The 20,472-nt window shown below is 37.6% G+C and overlaps 1 protein-coding gene across 4 annotated transcripts in view; it reads right to left on the bottom strand.

The window, feature by feature from the left end:
• Positions 1-20,472, bottom strand: part of PIBF1 (progesterone immunomodulatory binding factor 1) — a 201,800-nt gene that overhangs the window by 47,588 nt on the left and 133,740 nt on the right. For 3 of the 4 annotated variants that reach the window (XM_045478783.1, XM_045478797.1, XM_045478789.1), the window contains exon 14: positions 15,115-15,217. In XM_045478783.1, the coding sequence (XP_045334739.1) occupies positions 15,115-15,217 (103 nt within the window). Of the gene's footprint in view, positions 1-13,818; positions 14,096-15,114; positions 15,218-20,472 lie in introns of those variants that run through there. The other variant, XM_045478805.1, reaches the window with a different exon arrangement.

Below are 20,472 nucleotides of genomic sequence, written 5' to 3'. Positions count from 1 at the left end.
GATGGCTGGTAAGGTCATGGCTGGGTAGAAAGAAAAGTGAAGCCAAGAAGGACCTGACAGATTGGAAAATACAGAGTTTATGAATGTGGAACATGTATTGAGTGCAAATAAAGCACAGATTTAGTGAGAATGAAAGGACTGGGAGAGCTGGAAGGACAGGAGATTAGAGTCAGAGAATGGAATTTTCAAGTTCAAGTGTTTTAAATTTCTTGCCCCCTTAAAGTTCCCTCTGAGAAATTCATTTTAACGTGGTTCAACTGTATGACAATCCTGATGGCAGAGGGGAGGGTGCTGCAGTGTTGAGCTGTAACAGCTCTTAAATGAGAAAAATGTAGTCATTCATGAGTTATCAAGGCACATCAGTAAGGTAAAAAGTTTAAACAATTTGTTTGATGTGTAAACAGGACACAATTTATAGATAAATCACTTTGTCCCTTACTTCAGTGGTGGCTGGCATTCGGTACACACACCCACTCACATGAGCTGGCGTGTGAACCTATAAAAAGCATGTTTACAGAACAAATTTTACTATATTATCCTGAATCCATGTAATTGAGTTTTTTCCAGAATGAGCCATAACAAAGACTTCTTGGTTTAAGCACTTGGCAAGGTTAGACACAGAGCTGTTAGAAAATGAAAGGGAAATGTTTTGTCCGTAAAATAAATTAGTCATTCATAGGGTAGATAAATATATGTTCATCATTATTAAAATGAAAAGGCTAATTTATTAAAATTTTTTTAATGTTTATTTATTTTTGAGAGAGAGAGAGAGAGAGAGAGAGAGCGAGCAGGGGAGGGGCAGAGAGAGGGAGACACAGAATCTGAAGCAGGCTCCAGGCTCTGAGCTGTCAGCACAGAGCCCGACGTGGGGCTCGAACTCACGAACTGTGAAATCAGGACCTGAGCTGAAGTCTGATACTTAACCGACTGAGCCCCCAGGCGCCCCATAAAGGACAAAATTTGCATTCAGAGCAGTCAAAATCCAAATCAGTCTCAGGTCAATTTTGTGGACAGTGTTCTGTGGGCTTTATCACCTGGTGAAAATTTCAGATCTTAAGGGCAGAGGTATCATATATTACAGCACTCGATATGCTAACTGTGGCGACGGCGAATCCATGAAAAACCTAAGAGCAGATTGAGTAGACTTTGCATCTTGGTCATTCTTCTCCTTTGATTCTTCTCTGATACACCTTCCAATCTAATGGAAGCCTGCACTCACACAAAAGGGCTTCTTTGAGGCCTCAGGAAGCCTGGGAAGCTGGTAAACTCCCCTGAGTTTACCTCACACTCTGAACATACTAGTTAGCCCAAGCAATATTCCTATGGTTTCATGAGATAGTATGACTGGTATTAAAGCAAGCACTCAAAATAGCTAGCCATTATTTTATTTATTTATTTATTTATTTATTTATTTATTTATTTATTTATTTATTATATATACATATAATAATTTTGATTTTAATGAAATACTTATTCAAAAAATTTAAGAGACTATTTTCATTGTTATTAAATGTTTATCTTCATTACCTTATTACATATTGCTTACCTTTTGCTTTTCTATACAGATTCAGCAAATTAGGTGAATTTTATCAGTAATTTATGTACTCTGATTTAAATATAATGATTCTGGTTAAATTGAAGTTTTTATTAGCCTTAAAATACCCAGCTTTCCATACTTTTCTTAAGATGATTAGTTTGTAGGGTGCCTGGGTGGGTCAGTTGGTTAAGTGTCCAACTTCAGCTCAGGTCATGATCTCACAGTCCGTGAGTTCTAGTCCCATGTCAAGCTCTGTGACGACAGCTCAGAGCCTGGAACTGCTTTGAATTCTGTGGCTCCCCCTCTCTCTCTGCCCCTCCCCCACTCACAGTGTGTGTGTGTGTGTGTGTGTGTGTGTGTGTGTGTGCGTGTGTCTCTCTCTCTCTCTCAAAAATAAACTAAAAATACATAAAAAAAAAAGATGATTAGTTTGTATGCAATTAAATGTACTTTTACATGTGGGAAGAGCAGGTGGTTACTCTCCAGAATTGCAGTTTTACCACCATTACTTCACAAAATTACTTATATTGTCATTACAAAATCTTACCATGTTGTGTTAAAATTCATTTCGATGGTTCATTCTGAATATTTCCACATAAGCAAAATAAGCATTATTTATTCCCATTGGGAAATTACTATTTCTTTAAAATGCCGTTTATTAATAAAAATACTGATTTTATCAATACTATTGCCATTAGCAGAAAAATAAATGAAACATAGAATTAAAAAGCCCATCTGCATTTATTGAGTGATTTTTAAAAAAAGTTTAGTTTATTTATTTTGAAGGGGGGCAGACAGAGAGAGAGAGGGAGAGAGAGAGAGAGAGACAGAGAGAGAGAGATAGCCAGATAGATAGCCAGGGAGGGGCAGAGAGAGAGGGAGAGAAAGAATCCCAGCCAGACTCCGCGCCATCAGCGTGGAGCCTGACTCAGGGCTCAAACCCACGAACAGTGAGATGGTGACCTGAGCCCAAACCAAGAGTCGGAAGCTTAACTGACTGAGCCACCCAGGCTCCCGAGAAAAAACTCTAGTGTTTTCAATAAAAGTTGATGATACTACCGATTCCATGTAACTAAAATATTTTTTTTCATGATGGTGGTGGGTGGAGCCGGTATTTACGCTGCTCTGGTTCCATATGTGACATAAAGCATATGATTGAGTCTCTGACACTTAAAAAGAAACTAAAGTTTTCTTTCTAATTAGCAGGTCTGATTTCTCCCTCATCCTCTGTGCCTCTTGGTTGGTACCTCTAATCTGCTTCAGGTTCATTCTAGCATCCCCCACTTCTCTTATTTACTTTGACCCATCAAAACCAGAAGTTATTCCTTCAACAAAGATCTACTTACTACTTACTAGAAACAGGCACTGTGCTGCTAAGCAGCTCAGACCAATAAAAAAAGAATCCTTCCTCTTAAGAAGCACACAGACAGTTATGTCAACAACATCTCTATCTAAATATATCTTGGTATATATGGTATCATGGGGAGACAAAAGTCATTTTTGCCTGGAGTTCAAAAAAGGCTTAATAGAGTAGGTGACACTTGATACTGAAAGACAAGCACCTGTGATGCAGACATGGGTACACTGGGCAAAGAGATTGGAGTGTGCAAAAGCACAGAGGCATGAAATAGCGCAGAGTGCTTGGAGAATTCAAGTAAAGCACAAGAAGTTACAAACGTGGGGAGAAACACAAGTAATTGTATACAGAAGCATGGCTGTGTGTGTGCATGTGTGCGTGTGTGGCATAATATACGATGAAACTGGGTATGTAGGCAGGGGTAGCACAATGGGAGGTCTTATATATTGTTATTCTTAGTGAACAGAGACAAGACTAACTGTGGGAGAAACAAAAACAGATCTTTATTTAGAAAGAGCATTTTGGCCAACAGGGTAGAGGACTAAACAGAGATAATGCCAATCTATTGGATGGTTCCAACCATTAGGATGGTTCCTAATTTAATTCAGATGATAGATAAGAGGTTGTACTAAGTCAGTAGCACTAAAACAGGAGATTGAGTAGAGATGTTCAGAAGGTGGTATGAAAAGAACAGGGAGAACCCGTTACTTGCTGAACACTCCTTTTGCATTCTTTCAATTCTGGTAATATCTATGCTGACTGCATAAATCTCTAACTTATTAAAAAAAGGCTACAATGAAGAGATATTGTAGCTGGTAGCTGAAGCCATGAAACACAGAGAACAGTGCCAAGACAGATGTCTGGGCTGTCCACATTTATGGAACAATCAGAAAAAAGTAAACAATGGAGACTGAGAAGTAGGAAGGTAACAGTAGTGGCAGCAGGAGCAAGAGACATGTTACTTGGGGTAGGAGGGGTTGCAAGTGAGGACTGGGGAGAGGGGAGGTAGAAGATGAGGACTGAGAAGTAGGTTAGGATCAAACTGGCTTTCTTTGCCATGCTAAAGAATATGGACACTGTCTGGTTGGCAAGGGACCTTTTAAAATGAAATCACGATCCATAGTATGGAGGACAGTTCTGGGTAGAAGAAAGAATTTTGATGGACTGATAAACTTTATTTGCTAAATTAAAAAAAATTCAGGTAGTGTATTTATGTTTTAAGCCTTGTATTTATAATTTTTAAAAAATGCTTACTTATTTTTGAGAGAGAGAGAGAGAGAGAGAGAGAGAGGAGGAGGAGGAGGAGGAGGAAGAGCAGCATGATTGGGGGAGGGGCAGAGACAGAGGGGGAGACACAGAATCCAAAGCAGGCTCCAGGTTCTGAGCTGTCAGCACAGAGCCTCACATGGGGCTCAAACCCACTAGCCGTGAGATCATGACCTGAGCTGAAGTCAGATGCTTGACCGACTGAGCCACCCAGGCGCCCCTAAGCCTTGTATTTCTAATGGTGAAATAAAAGCACTGTTCTTTATTAAAAGAATTTTTAGGTATCAACAAACTTTCAGGAAAACACTTTGGGAGGCAAAGGGAACCCATAAATCATACTATTTTTCATCTTTTCTATGAAAGTGGAAGCCTCTTACAATTGCTGTTCATCAAGTCTGCACATGCAAATTTGATCTTAGCTATTTATACTTTGAATTCAATTGAGTTCTGAGTATGGCTAATCTGTCATAGGCTGAGTTTATCTGCCATTTAAAATGTCTCCAATATGATTCCGATGTGATTTGGCACATTCAGCACAAAGTTTATGTTAGAAGAAGAAAAGGATAGAAACTGTATGTAATATATGATAAGAGACACTGCTCAAAGTCTAAAAGAATGTGTGCTTAAAATTAAAAAAACATTAGAGTGATAATAAAGCATTGTATTGCAGTTTCATTGGAAGTATCTCCTGCTCTTACTCCTTGTTGGTACATAAAATAGTGCATTTTTTCCTCACATCAACAAAGGCTTAGAGATACGGAAGGGAAGATTGGCTTTGAAGTTTAAAGAGATTTGGTGGTGTGGCTGGCAGGTGCGTCTCCCCCTTTAGAATACGAAGGTGGAGTTGTAGGACCTGTGTGTACAGACTCCTTCCTAGACACTGGGTACACTGGGGGTGCTGAGAGAACACTCTCAGCAGTTGTTAGGTGATTCAAAGGACAAAAGCACATGTTTTACTCATTTAGATACTTATACTACGTTTGTAGAAATCATATATCCCAATGTCGCTGGTATAGAGTAGAACATACGGGCAAGTATTTCAAGGACTCCATCAAACAGAAACTCCTGTCACATCTTTTTTCCTTGCCTAAGCATGTATTAGACACCCTTTCTGTTGCCTTTTATCAGTCCTAAAACTTTCAAATGTGTATGTTATGTTTTTTAGAGGCTTCTGAATTTTTCCTTTGTCTGATATTCTAGAACAATTTCATAGTCTTCTAACTACTTGCTCTTGATAATGAAATGAAGAAAGGAGATGAGGAAGAAAGGAAGTGGAGAAGGGAATACCACATGCACATAATAAGTAATTTAAGCTAAAAAGAGGGAACGTACACTCAAAAGATCGCTTTCATCCATCTAGAATTTGAGTGGCCCTCCACTGTGATTATCATCAATGATGAATGATTTCTTTTGGTTTTTACCATTCCAAATATCTCTATGCATATATTAAAGCATATATATATATATATGTATATATATATATGGGTATCCATATATATTTCCTTGGCAACAAAATTTTGGGTACAAAGAATATTGCTGGAATATAATCTGTTTATAAATACTGTTTATAGATGTATTTTAAAAAGTAGAATTTTGCCTCTGATTTTCATCTTTAGAAATCTAAGTAAGTTTGGTAGATAAGGTATGTGAATGATCTATCTAATGCATCAATATTTACTTTATACCTGCTATGATTCAGATATTGTTGATCACCAAATCTATGCCTTAAAAAATTCCATGTGAGTTAGAATAAATTCAAGCAATTCAAAAATGCATAAGGTATAAATTGGTCATTCCGTACTTCTCCACTCCCAATCTCAGAGGTAAGCACAGTTTAATGTTTGAGAGACAAATATGGATGGTCCTGGAGGCTCATTTCCTATTCTACTAGAATAGGCTAAAAGAGATAATAACCCCCAAAAGCTCCCTCCTATTCCCATTGTTACTTAGGCAATTAGATGTCCCCTAACCTTCTCTTTAGGTGTGTACAATGTTCTGGTGTGGAGCCCCTCTGTCAGGTCATTTTCTGTGGTGCATCCAGACTACCCACACCAGGCCTAAGCACACTTTTCTGTGAGAAGAGAACTTGGGGATGGTATATGCTCTGTGAATTCTTTCCCTGTAAGTTTACTCTGATAAAATGTTTTAATATTCATACAGCAGGACTAGTTGTATTTGTGTGCCGTTGGCATGACAGATGTATATTATGTGAGCTCTTCCTTTTTCTCTACGCTTAGAAACACAATTTCACACCCTAGACACACACACACACACACACACACACACACACACACACACACACACACTCAAAGGCCAAGCAGAGAAATACAATACAAATAATTCTGCAATTTTCCTTTTTGGAAAAAATTTATTAATATACATTATGAACATCTTTTAAAGTTAGTACACAGAGTTCTACTTTATTCTACCCAGGCATCTTAAAAATCTCTTAAATGTAGCAATCTAAAGCTTTGTAACAAATTACCTGGATTTCACTCAATGGCTTCTATGTAAAGAATTCCAGGTAACTGAACCTTGGCATTTGGTCACTTGAGATTGTGCAGATTCATTTTCTAGACAACTTTTCTAACATAAGTTAGTTATAACAGATGAATCTCTAAGTGCTTATTCTAGAAGACAAGGCCTTTGTGAACAAGACGGTACATGTTAAGATGTACACGTACTCTTTTGTTATCTGTGGTGGAGTATAGTGGGAGTCTGATAAATATTTACTAAATGACTAAAAAGATTAAGTAAGAGCAAGTGCCAAGAGTCAAGAGAGCTGAGGCTTAACAAGTCTGATGGTAATGTGGCATGCTTTATGATTTAGCTTAGATCTTCTTCCCCACATCGACACTCCTTTTTTCCCCTTCTTCTCTTTTAAAAATTGAGATATATTGACATACAGTATTATGTTAGTTTTAGGTGTACAATGTAAGGATTTGACGCTTGCACACACTGTGAAATGATCATCACAATAAGTCTAGTCACCATCTGTTACCATAAAAAGTTACAAAAATTTTTTTAATTAAAAATTTTCTGTGTGTGTGACGAGGATTTTCAAGAATCACTCTCTTGGCAACCTTCAAATATGCACGACAACAGCACTGACTCTAGTCACCACATTGCACACCACATCGCCATGACCTATTCTTTTTGTAACTAGCAGTCTGTATCTCCTGACTCCCTCCCACTGCCAACCAACACTCTTTTCCATATCCAAGAGTTTTGTTTGTTCATTTGTTTTGTTTTTAAGATTCCACATATAAATGAGATCATATAGTATTTGTCTTTCTCTGTCTGACTTATTCACTTAGCATAATACCCTCTAGTTCCATCAATGTTGTTGCAAATGGCAAGATTTCATTCTTTATGGCTGAATGGTATCCCATTGTATATAGACCACATGTTTATCCATTTGTCCATTGATCGATGCTTAGGTTGTTTCTGTATCTTGACTATTGTAAATAATGCTACAATGAATATTGTACCTCTTTTTGAATTAGTGTTTTCATGAATTCAGAATATTCTGAATAAATATCCAGACATAGAATTGCTGGATCATATGGTGGTTCTATTTTTAATACTTTGAAGAACCTCCATACTGTTTTCCACAGTGCCTGTACCAATTTACATTCCTACCAACAGTGAATGAGGGTTTCCTTTTTTCCACACCCTGCCAACACTTGTTATTTCTGGTCTTTTGATTCTAGCCATTCTGACAGGTGTGAGGTGATATCTCATTGTGGTCTCTATTTGCATTTCCCTGATGATTTGTGATGTTGAGCATCTTTTCATGTGCCAATAGGCTAGCTGTATGTCTTCTTTGGAAAAGTGTCTATTCATATCCTCTGCTTATTTTTTAAAAAGACACTTATTTATTTTTGAGGGGGGAGGGGTGGAAAAAGAGGAAGACAGAGGATCTGAAGCAGGCTCTCCACTGTGAGCAGAGAGCCCAATGTGGGGCTTGAACTCATGAACTGTGAGATCATGACCTAAGCTGAATCAAGAGTTGGCTGTTTAATGGGGCGCCTGGGTGGCACAGTCGGTTAAGCGTCCGACTTCAGCCAGGTCACGATCTCGCGGTCCATGAGTTCGAGCCCCGCGTCAGGCTCTGGGCTGCTGGCTCAGAGCCTGGAGCCTGTTTCCGATTCTGTGTCTCCCTCTCTCTCTGCCCCTCCCCCGTTCATGCTCTGTCTCTCTCTGTCCCAAAAATAAATAAACGTTGAAAAAATAATTAAAAAAAAAAAAAAAAAAAAAAAGAGTTGGCTGTTTAACCAATTGAGCCACCCAGGCTCCCCTATTTTTTTTTTTCCTTTGCCCATTTTTTTTAAAATTGGATTTTCTTTGGTGTTGAGTTGTAGGAATTCTTTATATATTTTGGATATCAACCTCTTATTGGATATACGATTTCTAAATATTTTCTCTCACTCAGTAGGCTGCCTTTCCATTTTGTTGATGGTTTTCTTTGCTGTGCAGAAGCTTTTTGTTTGATGTAGACCCATTTGTTTATTTTTGCTCTTGGAGTAAGATCCAGAAAAACAACACCAAGACTGATATCAAGGAGATCACCGCCTATGAACACTCCATTCTTATTTAACCCAGTTGGTGGTTTCTTGAAAATTAGGTGATATACATATATACAAAAAAGAAGGCCAATAATTTTTTCTCTTTTACACTGAACGAACTAATGGAACAACAGTCTGAAGACACTGTACATCAAACAATGAAGAACAGTGAACCCTGAGATACGGGAAACAAACAAGTTGAGTGTAACCCTACAGTTGCCCCAGTTCACTCTACGGAAAGAGTTTCCAGGCAGTAGTTAAGGAAGAGGGAATCAAAGCAGAGCCTGCCAAACTCCCTAAGTTAAGGATCTGCTGCTAGATGTAGACACCAAGTTGACTACAGTTCCTATGGCAGAGTGCTGAAGAAAAGAGAGCTGCATAAAGACAGAACTCTGAAAATGTACACACATTCACCCTTGAGTATGCACCTGGGCATTGAATAGTGCATGTGTGTAAAGAAAATACCAGAGACTGAGATAGAACCACTGAAAAGATTAGAAAGAACAATTTCTGAAGACCATATGGGCCAGGAATTTACTTATTCCCACTATCCAAAGTAGGAAACTTATTAATTCATAGGACGTGGGGTAGATTATTCAAAAGACTTTGGTCTCAGTAGTGGAGGGGACAAAAAAAGTAGCCTTAGGATCAATGCTTCTTTGCTTATAAAAGCTTCAAAGCAAGACTTAAAAGGGCCAAATCTTTCCCAAGAAACTTAACCATGTTGGGGAACAAAGCTAACACACACTTAACAGGAATCCAAAAATATTTAGCGGTAAGGTAAAATTCACATTTGTCATCCCGTGAAAAATTAGTAAGCATGCAAAAACACAGGATAATATGACACATATGAGACAGGTCAATGTAACTGAAACTAACCAAGAAGTGGCAGCCACCATAATAGAATCAGTAGACAAGAATATCAAAATAGTGATTGAAACTGTATTTCCTATGCTGAAGAAAATAAAGTCTGAAAAGGTTAAGTAGACCTGGAAGATACAAAAGAGAACTAGAAATGAAAACTGCAATACCTGAGACGTAAAACACTAGAATGGATTAACAGCAGATTTTACACTGAAGAAATGACTAGTGGACTTGACATACTAAGAGAAATTATACAAAAGGAAAGGCAGAAAACGACAGAAAACAATGAAGAGAAGAGCATCTGTTCTGTTGTAGGACAACTTCAAGCGGTATAAATACATGTCTATTGCAGTGTCCGAAGGAAACAGAGGGTAAGGTAGAAAAATATATGAAGACATATGACTGAAACATTTCCAAATCTGATGATCACACATATATAAGACGTCTGATAAAACCCAAGCAGAGGAAACATAAAGAAAATCACAACAACCACATCGTAAATTGCTTAAGGCTAGTGAAAAAAAGAATATCTTAAAAAATTCTAGAGACATTAGACACATTATCTAGAAAGACACAAAGATAAAGACAGCATATTTCTTGGCAGAAACAATGCAAACCAGAAGAGAGTGGAGCAACATCTTTCAAGTACTGAAAAAGAGACAGAGGAAAAAAGAACCAATCTGGACTTTTTTACCCTGGGAAAATTATCTTTGTAAAACAAAACTGAACTCAGCAATTCCACTCCTAGGTGTTTACTCCACAGATTTAAAACAGGTAGACAAACATAATGCTTGTACTTGAATATTTATAGCAACACTATTCACAATAGTCAATTAACCCAAATGTTCATCAATGGATGAATGGGTAAACGACATATGATGCATCTGTACAATGGGATATTATCTAGTCATAAAAAGGAATTAAGTACTGATAGATGATACAACATGAATGAATCTTGAAAACATTACGCTAAATGAAAGCAGCCAGATAAAAAAAAGCCACATATTGCATGATTCCATTTATAGAAGGGTGTAGAACAGGCAAATCCATAGACAGAAAGCACAGAGTGGTTGCCAGGGTTGGGGGGGAGGGGAGAATAGGGAATGACTGCTTAATGGGTACAGAATTTCTGCCTGGGTAATGAAAATGTTCTGTAACTAGATAGCGGTGATAGTGCAATGCTGTAAACACACCGAAAGCCACTGAATTGTACAGTTTTTATGTGTGAATTTCATTGTCATAAAAGAGTGAACCCTTAAATATATACTTCCGGGGTTTTTTGCCTTAGTAAACATAACTGTCAGAAATACATTTTAATCTTAAATTCTGTTAAAAATAGTAAGACATATAAAAACAAGAAACAACAAAAAGAGGTGAAATAACTTTCTGCAACATACAGAAGCAGAAAGACTTCGTTACCAGCAGACTTGTTCTATAGGTACTGTGAAAAGAAGTACATCAACCGGAAGCAATATAATACCAAATGGAAATTTGGATCTACACAAGGGAATAAAGAACACCAGGTATGGTAACTATTTGGTTAAATATAGTATCTTTTCCTCATATTTATAGCTCTTCAAAAAATTGTCAATTGCTTAAAGAAAATTAATAGCAATGTTGTGTGCAGTTTCTACACGTATAAGTAAAATATATGACAACAGGAGCACAAAAGCTGGGCGGGGGGCAAATGGAAGTATACTATATTAAGGCTTTTAAACTATACATGATGTAGTAAATGAAATGAGATGATGTTAAAGATATATACTATAAAGAAAGTACTGTAGTAATAGAGTTCAAGCCAATAAACCAATAATGAGATCATATAAAATGATAAAAATATTCAGCTAATCCAAAAGAAGGCAGGGAAAAATAAAAGGACAAGAGAAGAAAGAATAGATGGGATGAATAAAAAACAAATAGCAAGATGACAGACTTATCAAGAGACACATCAAATGTAAATGTTCTAAAAACTCCAATTAAAGTCCTATTTTGTTAGAATGGATAAAAAAAACTAAGATCCATCTACATATGATGCCTATAAGACAATTATAAAGACATAAGGAAGTTAAAAGTAGAAGAATGGAAAAACATAATACAACATTAAGATTAGTCAAGGGGCGCCCGGTCTCATGGCTCATGAGTTTGAACCCTGCATCAGGTTCTGTGCTGAAGTGTGGAGCCTACTTGGTATTCACTCTCTCACCTTTTCTCTGCCCTCCCTCACTTGTTCTTTCTCTCTCTCAAAAATAAATAAAACAACTTAAAAAAAAAAAGACTAGTCAAAAGATGTGAAACTTTTACACTAAAGAATAAAAATGGCAGGATATGGCCAATTAATAGGATAGAATTTCAATATTATTAAGATGTCAATTTTCCCCACTTGATCTGTAGATTCAATGCAATCCCAATCAAAATCAAACCCAGCTTTTCCTTTTTTTCTTTGTAGAAATGATTAAGAATTCATATGGAAATGCAAAGGATACAGAATAGCTGAACATCTCTGAAATGAACAGAATTAGAGGACCAATGCTATCTAATTTCAAGACATCATAAAGCTTCAGAAATCAAGAGAGTGTGGTCTGGGCATAAAGACAGGCAAATTAGATAACTGGAAACAGAGAGTCTAGAAACAAACTCACACATTTATGACTGATTTTCAACAAGGTCTTTTCAGCAAATGATGTGAGAACAATTTGATTTCAATGTGCAAATAAGTGAATTTCAATCCACATATAATCTTCCCCCAGCTCCAAACATGATTGAGATTTTGAGATTCTTTGATTTATGAGCCCTTCTCCCACTTTTTACAGGGTATTTAAAAGCCAATTCTAGGTATCCCATACCATTTTCTATCACATGTATTTCAGTATTTAAATCTTTTTCTCAATATAAGCCAACAGCTTACCTTAAATGGGGGCGCCTGGGTGGCTCAGTCCGTTGAGTGCCTGACTTTGGCTCAGGTCATGATCTCACAGTTTGTGGGTTCGAGCCCCACAGTGGGCTCTGTGCTGACAGCTCAGAGCCTGGAGCCTGCTTTGGATTCTGTGTCTCCTTCTCTCTCTGCCCCTCCCCCACTCGCACTCTGTCTCCATCTGTCTCAAAAATAAATAAACATTAAAAAAAAAAAGTGTCTGACTCTTGATTTTGGCTCAGGTCATGATCTCAGTTTGCGAGATTGATCCCCACGTTGGGCACTGTGCTGACAGCGCAGAGCCTGCTTGGGATTCTCTCTCTCTCTCTCTCTCTCTCTCTCTCTCTCTCTCTCCCTCTCTCTCCCTCTCTCAAAATAAATAAACTTAAAAAACAGTTCCTATTTCAATGAACTGAAGTGTTCAGGAAGGTAGTTTTATTTATTTTTTTTAAAGGTAATATTATGACGTGCATATATGTACCTATACAAGTAAGGACAAGTTTAATTTTTTTTAGAAATATGTTTGATAGGTTATTCTGAAATTAAAACAAACATGAGTGATGTATAATGTATTAGCAAACAGAAATTTCTTTAACCTCTCATTGGCTTCTGTAATCATTTATTTATCCTTTCATGGTGTAGTGGTGCTGGCTTACAGTAGTTTCTGACAGCTGACTAGTAAATTTTCAGGAATTTTGCGAGCTGAATGTTAATACATCTAATATTAAAAACTTTAAATTTACAATAAAATCAATTTTATTTTATTTTTAAAATCAAGACATGTTTTTCTTAAATGTTTATTTATTTTTGAGAAAGACAGACAGTGTGAGCAGGGGAGAGGCAGACGGGGGGAGACTGAGGTTCCAAAGCAGGCTCCATGCCAACAGCAGTGAGCCCAATGTGGGGCTTGAACTCATGAATCATGAGATCACAACCTGAGATGAAGTTTGATGCTCAACCAACTGAGCCACCCAGGTGCCCCAATAAAATCAATTTTATTAAAAAAAATTTTTTTTTTTAATGTTTTTATTTATTTTTGAAGGAGAGAGAGAGACAGAGCATGAGCGGGGGACGAGCAGAGGGAGACACAGAATCAGAAGCAGGCTCCAGGCTCTAAGCTGTCAGCACAGAGTCTGATGTGGGGCTGGAACTCAAGAACCATGAGATCATGACCTGAGCCGAAGCTGGACGCTCAACCAACTGAGCTACCCAGGCGCCCCAGTAAAATCAATTTTATTAAAAAAAGGGAACAAATTTTCAAAGTCATGGATTTTTAATTATTTTACTATTATCTATGCTCTTCAGTTTACCCAAGTCTATTGTATCTGTATGGTGGGGACAATATGTAACAGTGTGCTACTGAGTATCTTTATTCTGTGTGCAGTGATGTGATGTTGGCAGCTCAAAGTTAGTCGCGGTAGGAATATTTATTCCACAGACACAAGAAATGCTCCAAATCTGGCTGTGCCTCGCACTCCTGCCGATAGAGGTGGCTGTGGCACGACACTCTTCCATCCCAAGTGTAACTCTATGTCGGGCCCCGTACTAGGAAGTTATTGCTGGTCTTTTGGAATTTGAGCACAGAAATCCTCCTAATGTCACATTATTAAAAATATTTTAATAGAGGGTACTATAAAGGTAAATATGAACAGGTCCTTCAGAAAACAAAGAATACATGATATGTATTGAGAGTCTTTAATATACGCCTCTAAAAATCCCTTTATTACAAGATCGAAGTTTTAAATTATTAACATAAAAAACTTGTTATGCTGAAACTCAGGAAATAAAAGGAATACTAATGAGGTGACATCTTTGGTTATACTTACTTTATTACTTGAATTTCAGAAGTACAGAAAAATGTAATTAGATGTTAAGTAAAAGGATTAAAAATACCATGTACAACTATGTATCTTTTTTAGATGACATAAGGCTAAGGAAAATAAGAAATATGAGTCTGAGTTTTAAAAGATACTTTGGGAACTATCATGTACCAAAGAATTTGAGAGCTTAAGAGTATACCAAGTTAAGTGTGTGTTTAATAGATAATTTTTCATCTCTTTAAAAGATGAGGTTTTAAACAGATGGCTACCAGAGGGGAAGTGGGTGGGGGTGGGGTGGGGGGGAGGATGGGGGAATAGGTGAAGGGGATTAAGAGTATACTTATTTTGATGAGCACTGAGTAACGTATGGAAGTGTTGAATCACTATACTGTACACTTGAAACTAAGATAACAGTGCATGTTAACCACACTGGAATTAAAATTTAAGAAAAATTTTTTAAGATGAAGTTTTATTAAAAAACTCAAAATGCCACCTAAAATCGCCAAACCCGTTTTGCCAGTTGATACTCTCAGAAATCAAAGCTCTGCCTGTCTAGTCTGCATTTATATTTAGTCTGGGCATTTAATCTCTTTTTTGATCTTAGTTTTACCATACACTGCGCGATGTTTTATAAGGCTTTAACAGTAGGTTAGTTTTGTACGTTGTAACATCATTTTGTACTAGCAAACGGCTTATTTGAAAACTGCTCAGAAGATAGACAAAGGAGTAACAGAGAATTAAAATGAACACTGTGATTCTTTATATATGTTTCTTTTGTTTAAGTTATTTACCTCTTGTGAAAGCTGTGTTACTTGGTCCTTTTGATGTTCCAGGTCTTTTAAAACCAGTGAGTTTTGTTTTTCTAACTGAAGCACTCTTCTTGCCAAGTGGACACTAACGGAATGAAGTAAGAAAATTAATGCTTAAAAAAGAGGAATGTTATCTAAGATATTAAAAATGTGTTTGTGTGCTTAAAAATTGACTTACCATTTCCTAGTAATTCTTAAATATTTACAGAAAAAATATGGAGTCAAATATTATCAGGTGTCAACAGTGGAAGACCAATATCCAAACAGCTCAGAATTTTGAAAGTAACATTAAAATCTCCATAATAATATAACTGTGATATATTGATTACTGCAGTAATGGCTTCTAGCCCTTGCTATAAAAGTAGAGTTACATTATACTTGCTTGAAAAGCCCACAGATAGCAATTTACAGCTTTCTCCATTTTTATAAAAATTTCCCATTTACAAACAAATCAGGCAATTAGTTGAAACAATAATAAGCCTGCACTTCGAAAAGCTTCAGTGTTTCCCTCACACAACCTAATGCATTTTATAATACAAAAAACAACTGAATAGAGTTTCTATTGAAAGTAGAGATGAAAAAGATGCATGAAAAATGGGGAATGTCTCAGTAGTAAAAGATCACCCTTTGACTATCACATGATCACAACTTACTGTACAGAGTGTAACCTTTAGTATTTAACATCACATTAAACATGAAATACCCCAATTCCACTTTTAAGACACAATTAAAAAAAAAAGTTCAGCTATAAAATCATTCTTCGTAACAACTAGGGGGAAAAAAGTGGTAGAATTCTTTTTTTTTTTTTTTTTTTAATATTCTTTTTTTTTTTTTTTAAAGTTTATTTATTTTTGGGACAGAGAGAGACAGAGCGTGACCGGGGGAGGGGCAGAGAGAGAGGGAGACACAGAATCGGAAACAGGCTCCAGGCTCTGAGCCATCAGCCCAGAGCCCGACGCGGGGCTCGAACTCACGGACCGCGAGATCGTGGCCTGGCTGAAGTCGGACGCTTAACCGACTGCGCCACCCAGGCGCCCCAGTGGTAGAATTCTTTAAAGAACTGCTAATACTGTTGAGAAGACATGTTGCTCCAAAGACCCTGTCTGTGATTCTAAAAAATTAATAATTTCTTATTTATCATATTTTCATATTCTATATGAATTAATCTACTGAATTGCAAAAGCTGTGGAATCTGAGAGGCCAAGATGTTATACAATGACATGGCATAAAATATTTTCATTAATTTTTGAGACAGAGAGACAGAGCATGAGCAGGGGAGGGGCAGACAGAGAGGGAGACACAGAACCTGAAGCAGGCTCCAGGCTCCGAGCTGTCAGCACAGAGCCCGACACAGGGCTCAAACTCACGAGCTGTGAGATCATGACCTGAGCCAAAGTTGGATGCTCAACCGACTGAGCCACCCAGGCGCCCCTAAAATATTTTCATTTTAAAGAAAATTATTTTATTTATATGTGGAACAGGAACAATTCCATTATATTTTTAAATATTTCCTAATCTTGGATAAAGGAATGCAGACAAAAAATTCTGAAAATAATGCTGAACATCATCCTATACATCCATTTCTAAGGCCTTGTTATTCCAAATGAAAAAGATGAGTTCTGATAAAAGTTTATACAGCAAATTGGGGAGTTTGTTTAGATATGCTCATTTCTAAATTTCTATTTTTCCAACTGGCATAAGATTTTGTCTTAATCAGCTAAAGTTAGAGGCAGAAAATACACAGTCCTTATTTTTTGACAATCATTTAAAAAATTTTTTTAACACTTATTTATTTTTGAGAGAGAGAGACAGAGTGTGAGCCGGGGAGGGGCAGAGAGAGAGGGAGACACAGACTCTGAAGCAGGCTCCAGGCTCTGAGCTGTCAGCACAGAGCCTGATGCGGGACTCAAACTCACGAACCATGAGATTATGACCTGAGCCGAAGTTGGATGCCTAACTGACTGAGCCACCCAGGTGCCCTGACAATCTTTTTTTTTTTTTTTTTTTTTGTTAAAATAAAATACAGCTTTACTGACGTATAATTTTATTGCTATGTAATTTACATATCATAAAGTCCATCCATTTAAAGTGTTCAATTTTGGGGCGCCTGGGTGGCGCAGTCGGTTGGGCGTCCGACTTCAGCCAGGTCACGGTCTCGCGGTCTGTGAGTTCGAGCCCCGAGTCAGGCTCTGGGCTGATGGCTCAGAGCCTGGAGCCTGTTTCCGATTCTGTGTCTCCCTCTCTCTCTGCCCCTCCCCCGTTCATGCTCTGTCTCTCTCTGTCCCAAAAATAAATAAACGTTGAAAAAAAAAATTTTTAAAGTGTTCAATTCAATGGTTTTTAGTATGTTTAGAGTTACACAACTAACACTATAACCTAATTTTAGAATATTTTGATTCCATAAGAAATATTTCCCTGTTAGCATTGCTCCCCAGCCTCCTGCCAGCCCTAGGGAACCACTAATCTATTTTCTTCCTTTACAGATTTTACAGGTGTTTACGGTTTATGGCTACCCCATTTTCTATCTCCCAATCTAAAATATGCCAAGTTCTCTCAAATTTGACCCTAAAATAAGATCTCTACAAATAAGTCTTAATGCTAATTTTATGTTATGTTTACAGCTTTAATACATAAACATCAGTATTTTATATCATTAACTCTGTTTTTTACTAAGGTAATAAAAATCCTTGGAGTTATCTTCACTCATATTTTCATTTTCTTCCTCATCCTTCATAAATGTTAGGAATAAGTCTCCCACAGAAAGATGAGGGTCTTTTTGTACACAGTTAATTTCTCAGTAAATGGATGTTGAAGGTACAGACTATGTTTGTGCCATGCTCAGAATAACACAATCAAAGGCTACTACACAGAAAACAGTTGCAGATGACATTCAATGAAAGAAAAAAGGATGCGAGAAAATAATCAGAAGCAAAGGTCACCCATTACCAACATTCTGAAGACGATAATGACTCGAAGACATCAAGTTTAATAACAGCAAGTAGCTCATTTGGTTTGGGTGCTTTTTGGTTTGTTTGGGAATTGAATAATGCTCTTACGCAGATATGGTGTGATACCATTTATCAGTGCAAAATATCACATGATATAAAACAGTGAATTCGAGAAATTCTTGACATGCTGGTGCCTAAGCCCTAATACCAGGGCTACCTCCTTCTACTAAAAATTGCCCTGATTTTGGTTGGGGATTCTGACTGAGGAAAATCAACTCTAAATAGAAGGGAGCAATCTTACGAGGCCTCAAAATGCTCCTAATGTGTTCTATACTGTTCTGATTACTAGCATATAGAACTATTTTATTGAGGGGGTGCATGGGTGGCTCAGTCGGTTAAGCAGCTGACTCTTGATTTGGGCTCTGGTCTTGATCTCATGGTTTGTGGGATCGAGCCCCGCACTGAGTTCCGCACTGAGTGTGGAGCCTGCTTGGGATTCTCTCTCTCCCTCTCTCTCTCTGCTCTCCCCAGCTCACGCTCTCTTGCCGGGAGCCGAGCTATCCAACCAGCCTGACGGCAGGGCCCGGGTGGTGGACGGATCGGGACTGCAGGGCGGCCCACTGACAGTGAAGCTTCTTGTACTCCTGCTTTTATGTTAATTTGGCCTTAATAAAAGTACCTGGGGAATTGTCTGTTGGGGAACTGCCCTCGACAGGCCCCCTGAGAAAAGACCACTGGGGAAAGAAATAAGGTTCCACAAGGAAATTGTGTGGCCCTGCATTTAGCCCTTGCCACCCCCTATAAAGACTCCAGCCAAGGAAGGAACAAATGGATTTGAAAGCCCCACTCCGGTAACTAAGGAGTGTATCTATGGGTACAGGTTACTCCAACCCCTAGGCCCACTTGGCCCCCAGGACTCTCTCTCTCAAGTAAATAAATATTAAAAAAAAAAAAAAAAAAGAACTATTTTATTGAGAAAAACTTTCTAAGAACTGATGCTGACAAGAATGACTGTGACTTTTACTATGAACGTTGGTATCACTTATGACACATAGTATTTATAATGTAGAAGACATGGTGGTATAACTGGTCTCCAATTGATGCACTGATCACATTTAAAACATTTACTTCTAAGTCATTGTAAAGACAGCAGAACACATTTCTTCACAGACATTTCAGAAATGGTACTAAGTATTAAGGTTCTTAGATTGCCCTAAATGACACATTTAGCCCATGGATTATGGATGTTACAGAAACAAAACAAAACAAAACAAAAACAAAAAACACAAACAAAAATATTGTGAAATCTAGGACATGCAGAAAAAACGAGAAATAAAATTTTTGATCATTATCATATTTACAATGAAACAAAAATGATTCAAAAATTAGAATTTTTTTCTTGATCATAAATATCAATGTCTGTAGAAAAGCAGGTTGAATTAGAAGAAATGTATTTACTAACTCATTCACCAAGATATTCATGAACATTAAAAAAAAAATTTATTAAAAGCCCATAACCTATATAGGTACCAGGAATACACAGTTTCTACCTGGAGGATCTGATAGTCTCCTGAGGAAGACAAATAAATTACCATAGTGTGCTAAATGATAAGAAAGGGCACACTGAGGAATGAAGACTAATAGTAATCTGGAGAGGAAGCAGAGAAATAGCATTCTGGGTAGAGAGAAAAGCATAGGTAAAGGATGATGTGCAGGGAGGTATGCTGTGGATTGATAAAATGTATGGCGCATGGTGAAGGCTGAAGCTAGAGAGACAGAGGCAGGGACCTATGAAAGACCTTAAATGACAAGCTGAGTTTGGATTTTATCCTTAAGTAGGGTAGGCATAACATGATCAGATCTGCACTTGAGAGAGTTCTCTATCAATACGGTGGAGAAGGAAGAACATTTGAGCCAATCAATTATAAAGTTAAGATCACAGTCTAGACTGGTGGTCTCCAAAAGCAATTACGTACAAAAAAATCCACTGAAGTGTGGGAAATTTTATTTATATTTATTTTACTATTAAGTGTCTTTAAATTTTAATTTTCTAGGGGCGCCTGGGTGGCGCAGTCGGTTAAGCGTCCGACTTCAGCCAGGTCACGATCTTGCGGTCCGTGAGTTCGAGCCCCGCGTCGGGCTCTGGGCTGATGGCTCAGAGCCTGGAGCCTGTTTCCGATTCTGTGTCTCCCTCTCTCTCTGCCCCTCCCCCGTTCATGCTCTGTCTCTCTCTGTCCCAAAAATAAATAAACGTTGAAAAAAAAAATTTTAATTTTCTATGTAGTTTTGTATTTTAACATACATGTTATTCATAGGATAGTACATGTATATAATTGAGAGATAAATACACGTACATATATTGGTGGGTGAATGTTCAATTTTTTTTCCCCAA

This window comes from Leopardus geoffroyi, chromosome A1 (assembly GCF_018350155.1).
Source record: "Leopardus geoffroyi isolate Oge1 chromosome A1, O.geoffroyi_Oge1_pat1.0, whole genome shotgun sequence".
NCBI classification, from domain to species: domain Eukaryota; kingdom Metazoa; phylum Chordata; class Mammalia; order Carnivora; family Felidae; genus Leopardus; species Leopardus geoffroyi.
This window is presented reverse-complemented; position numbering and strand designations above follow the sequence as displayed.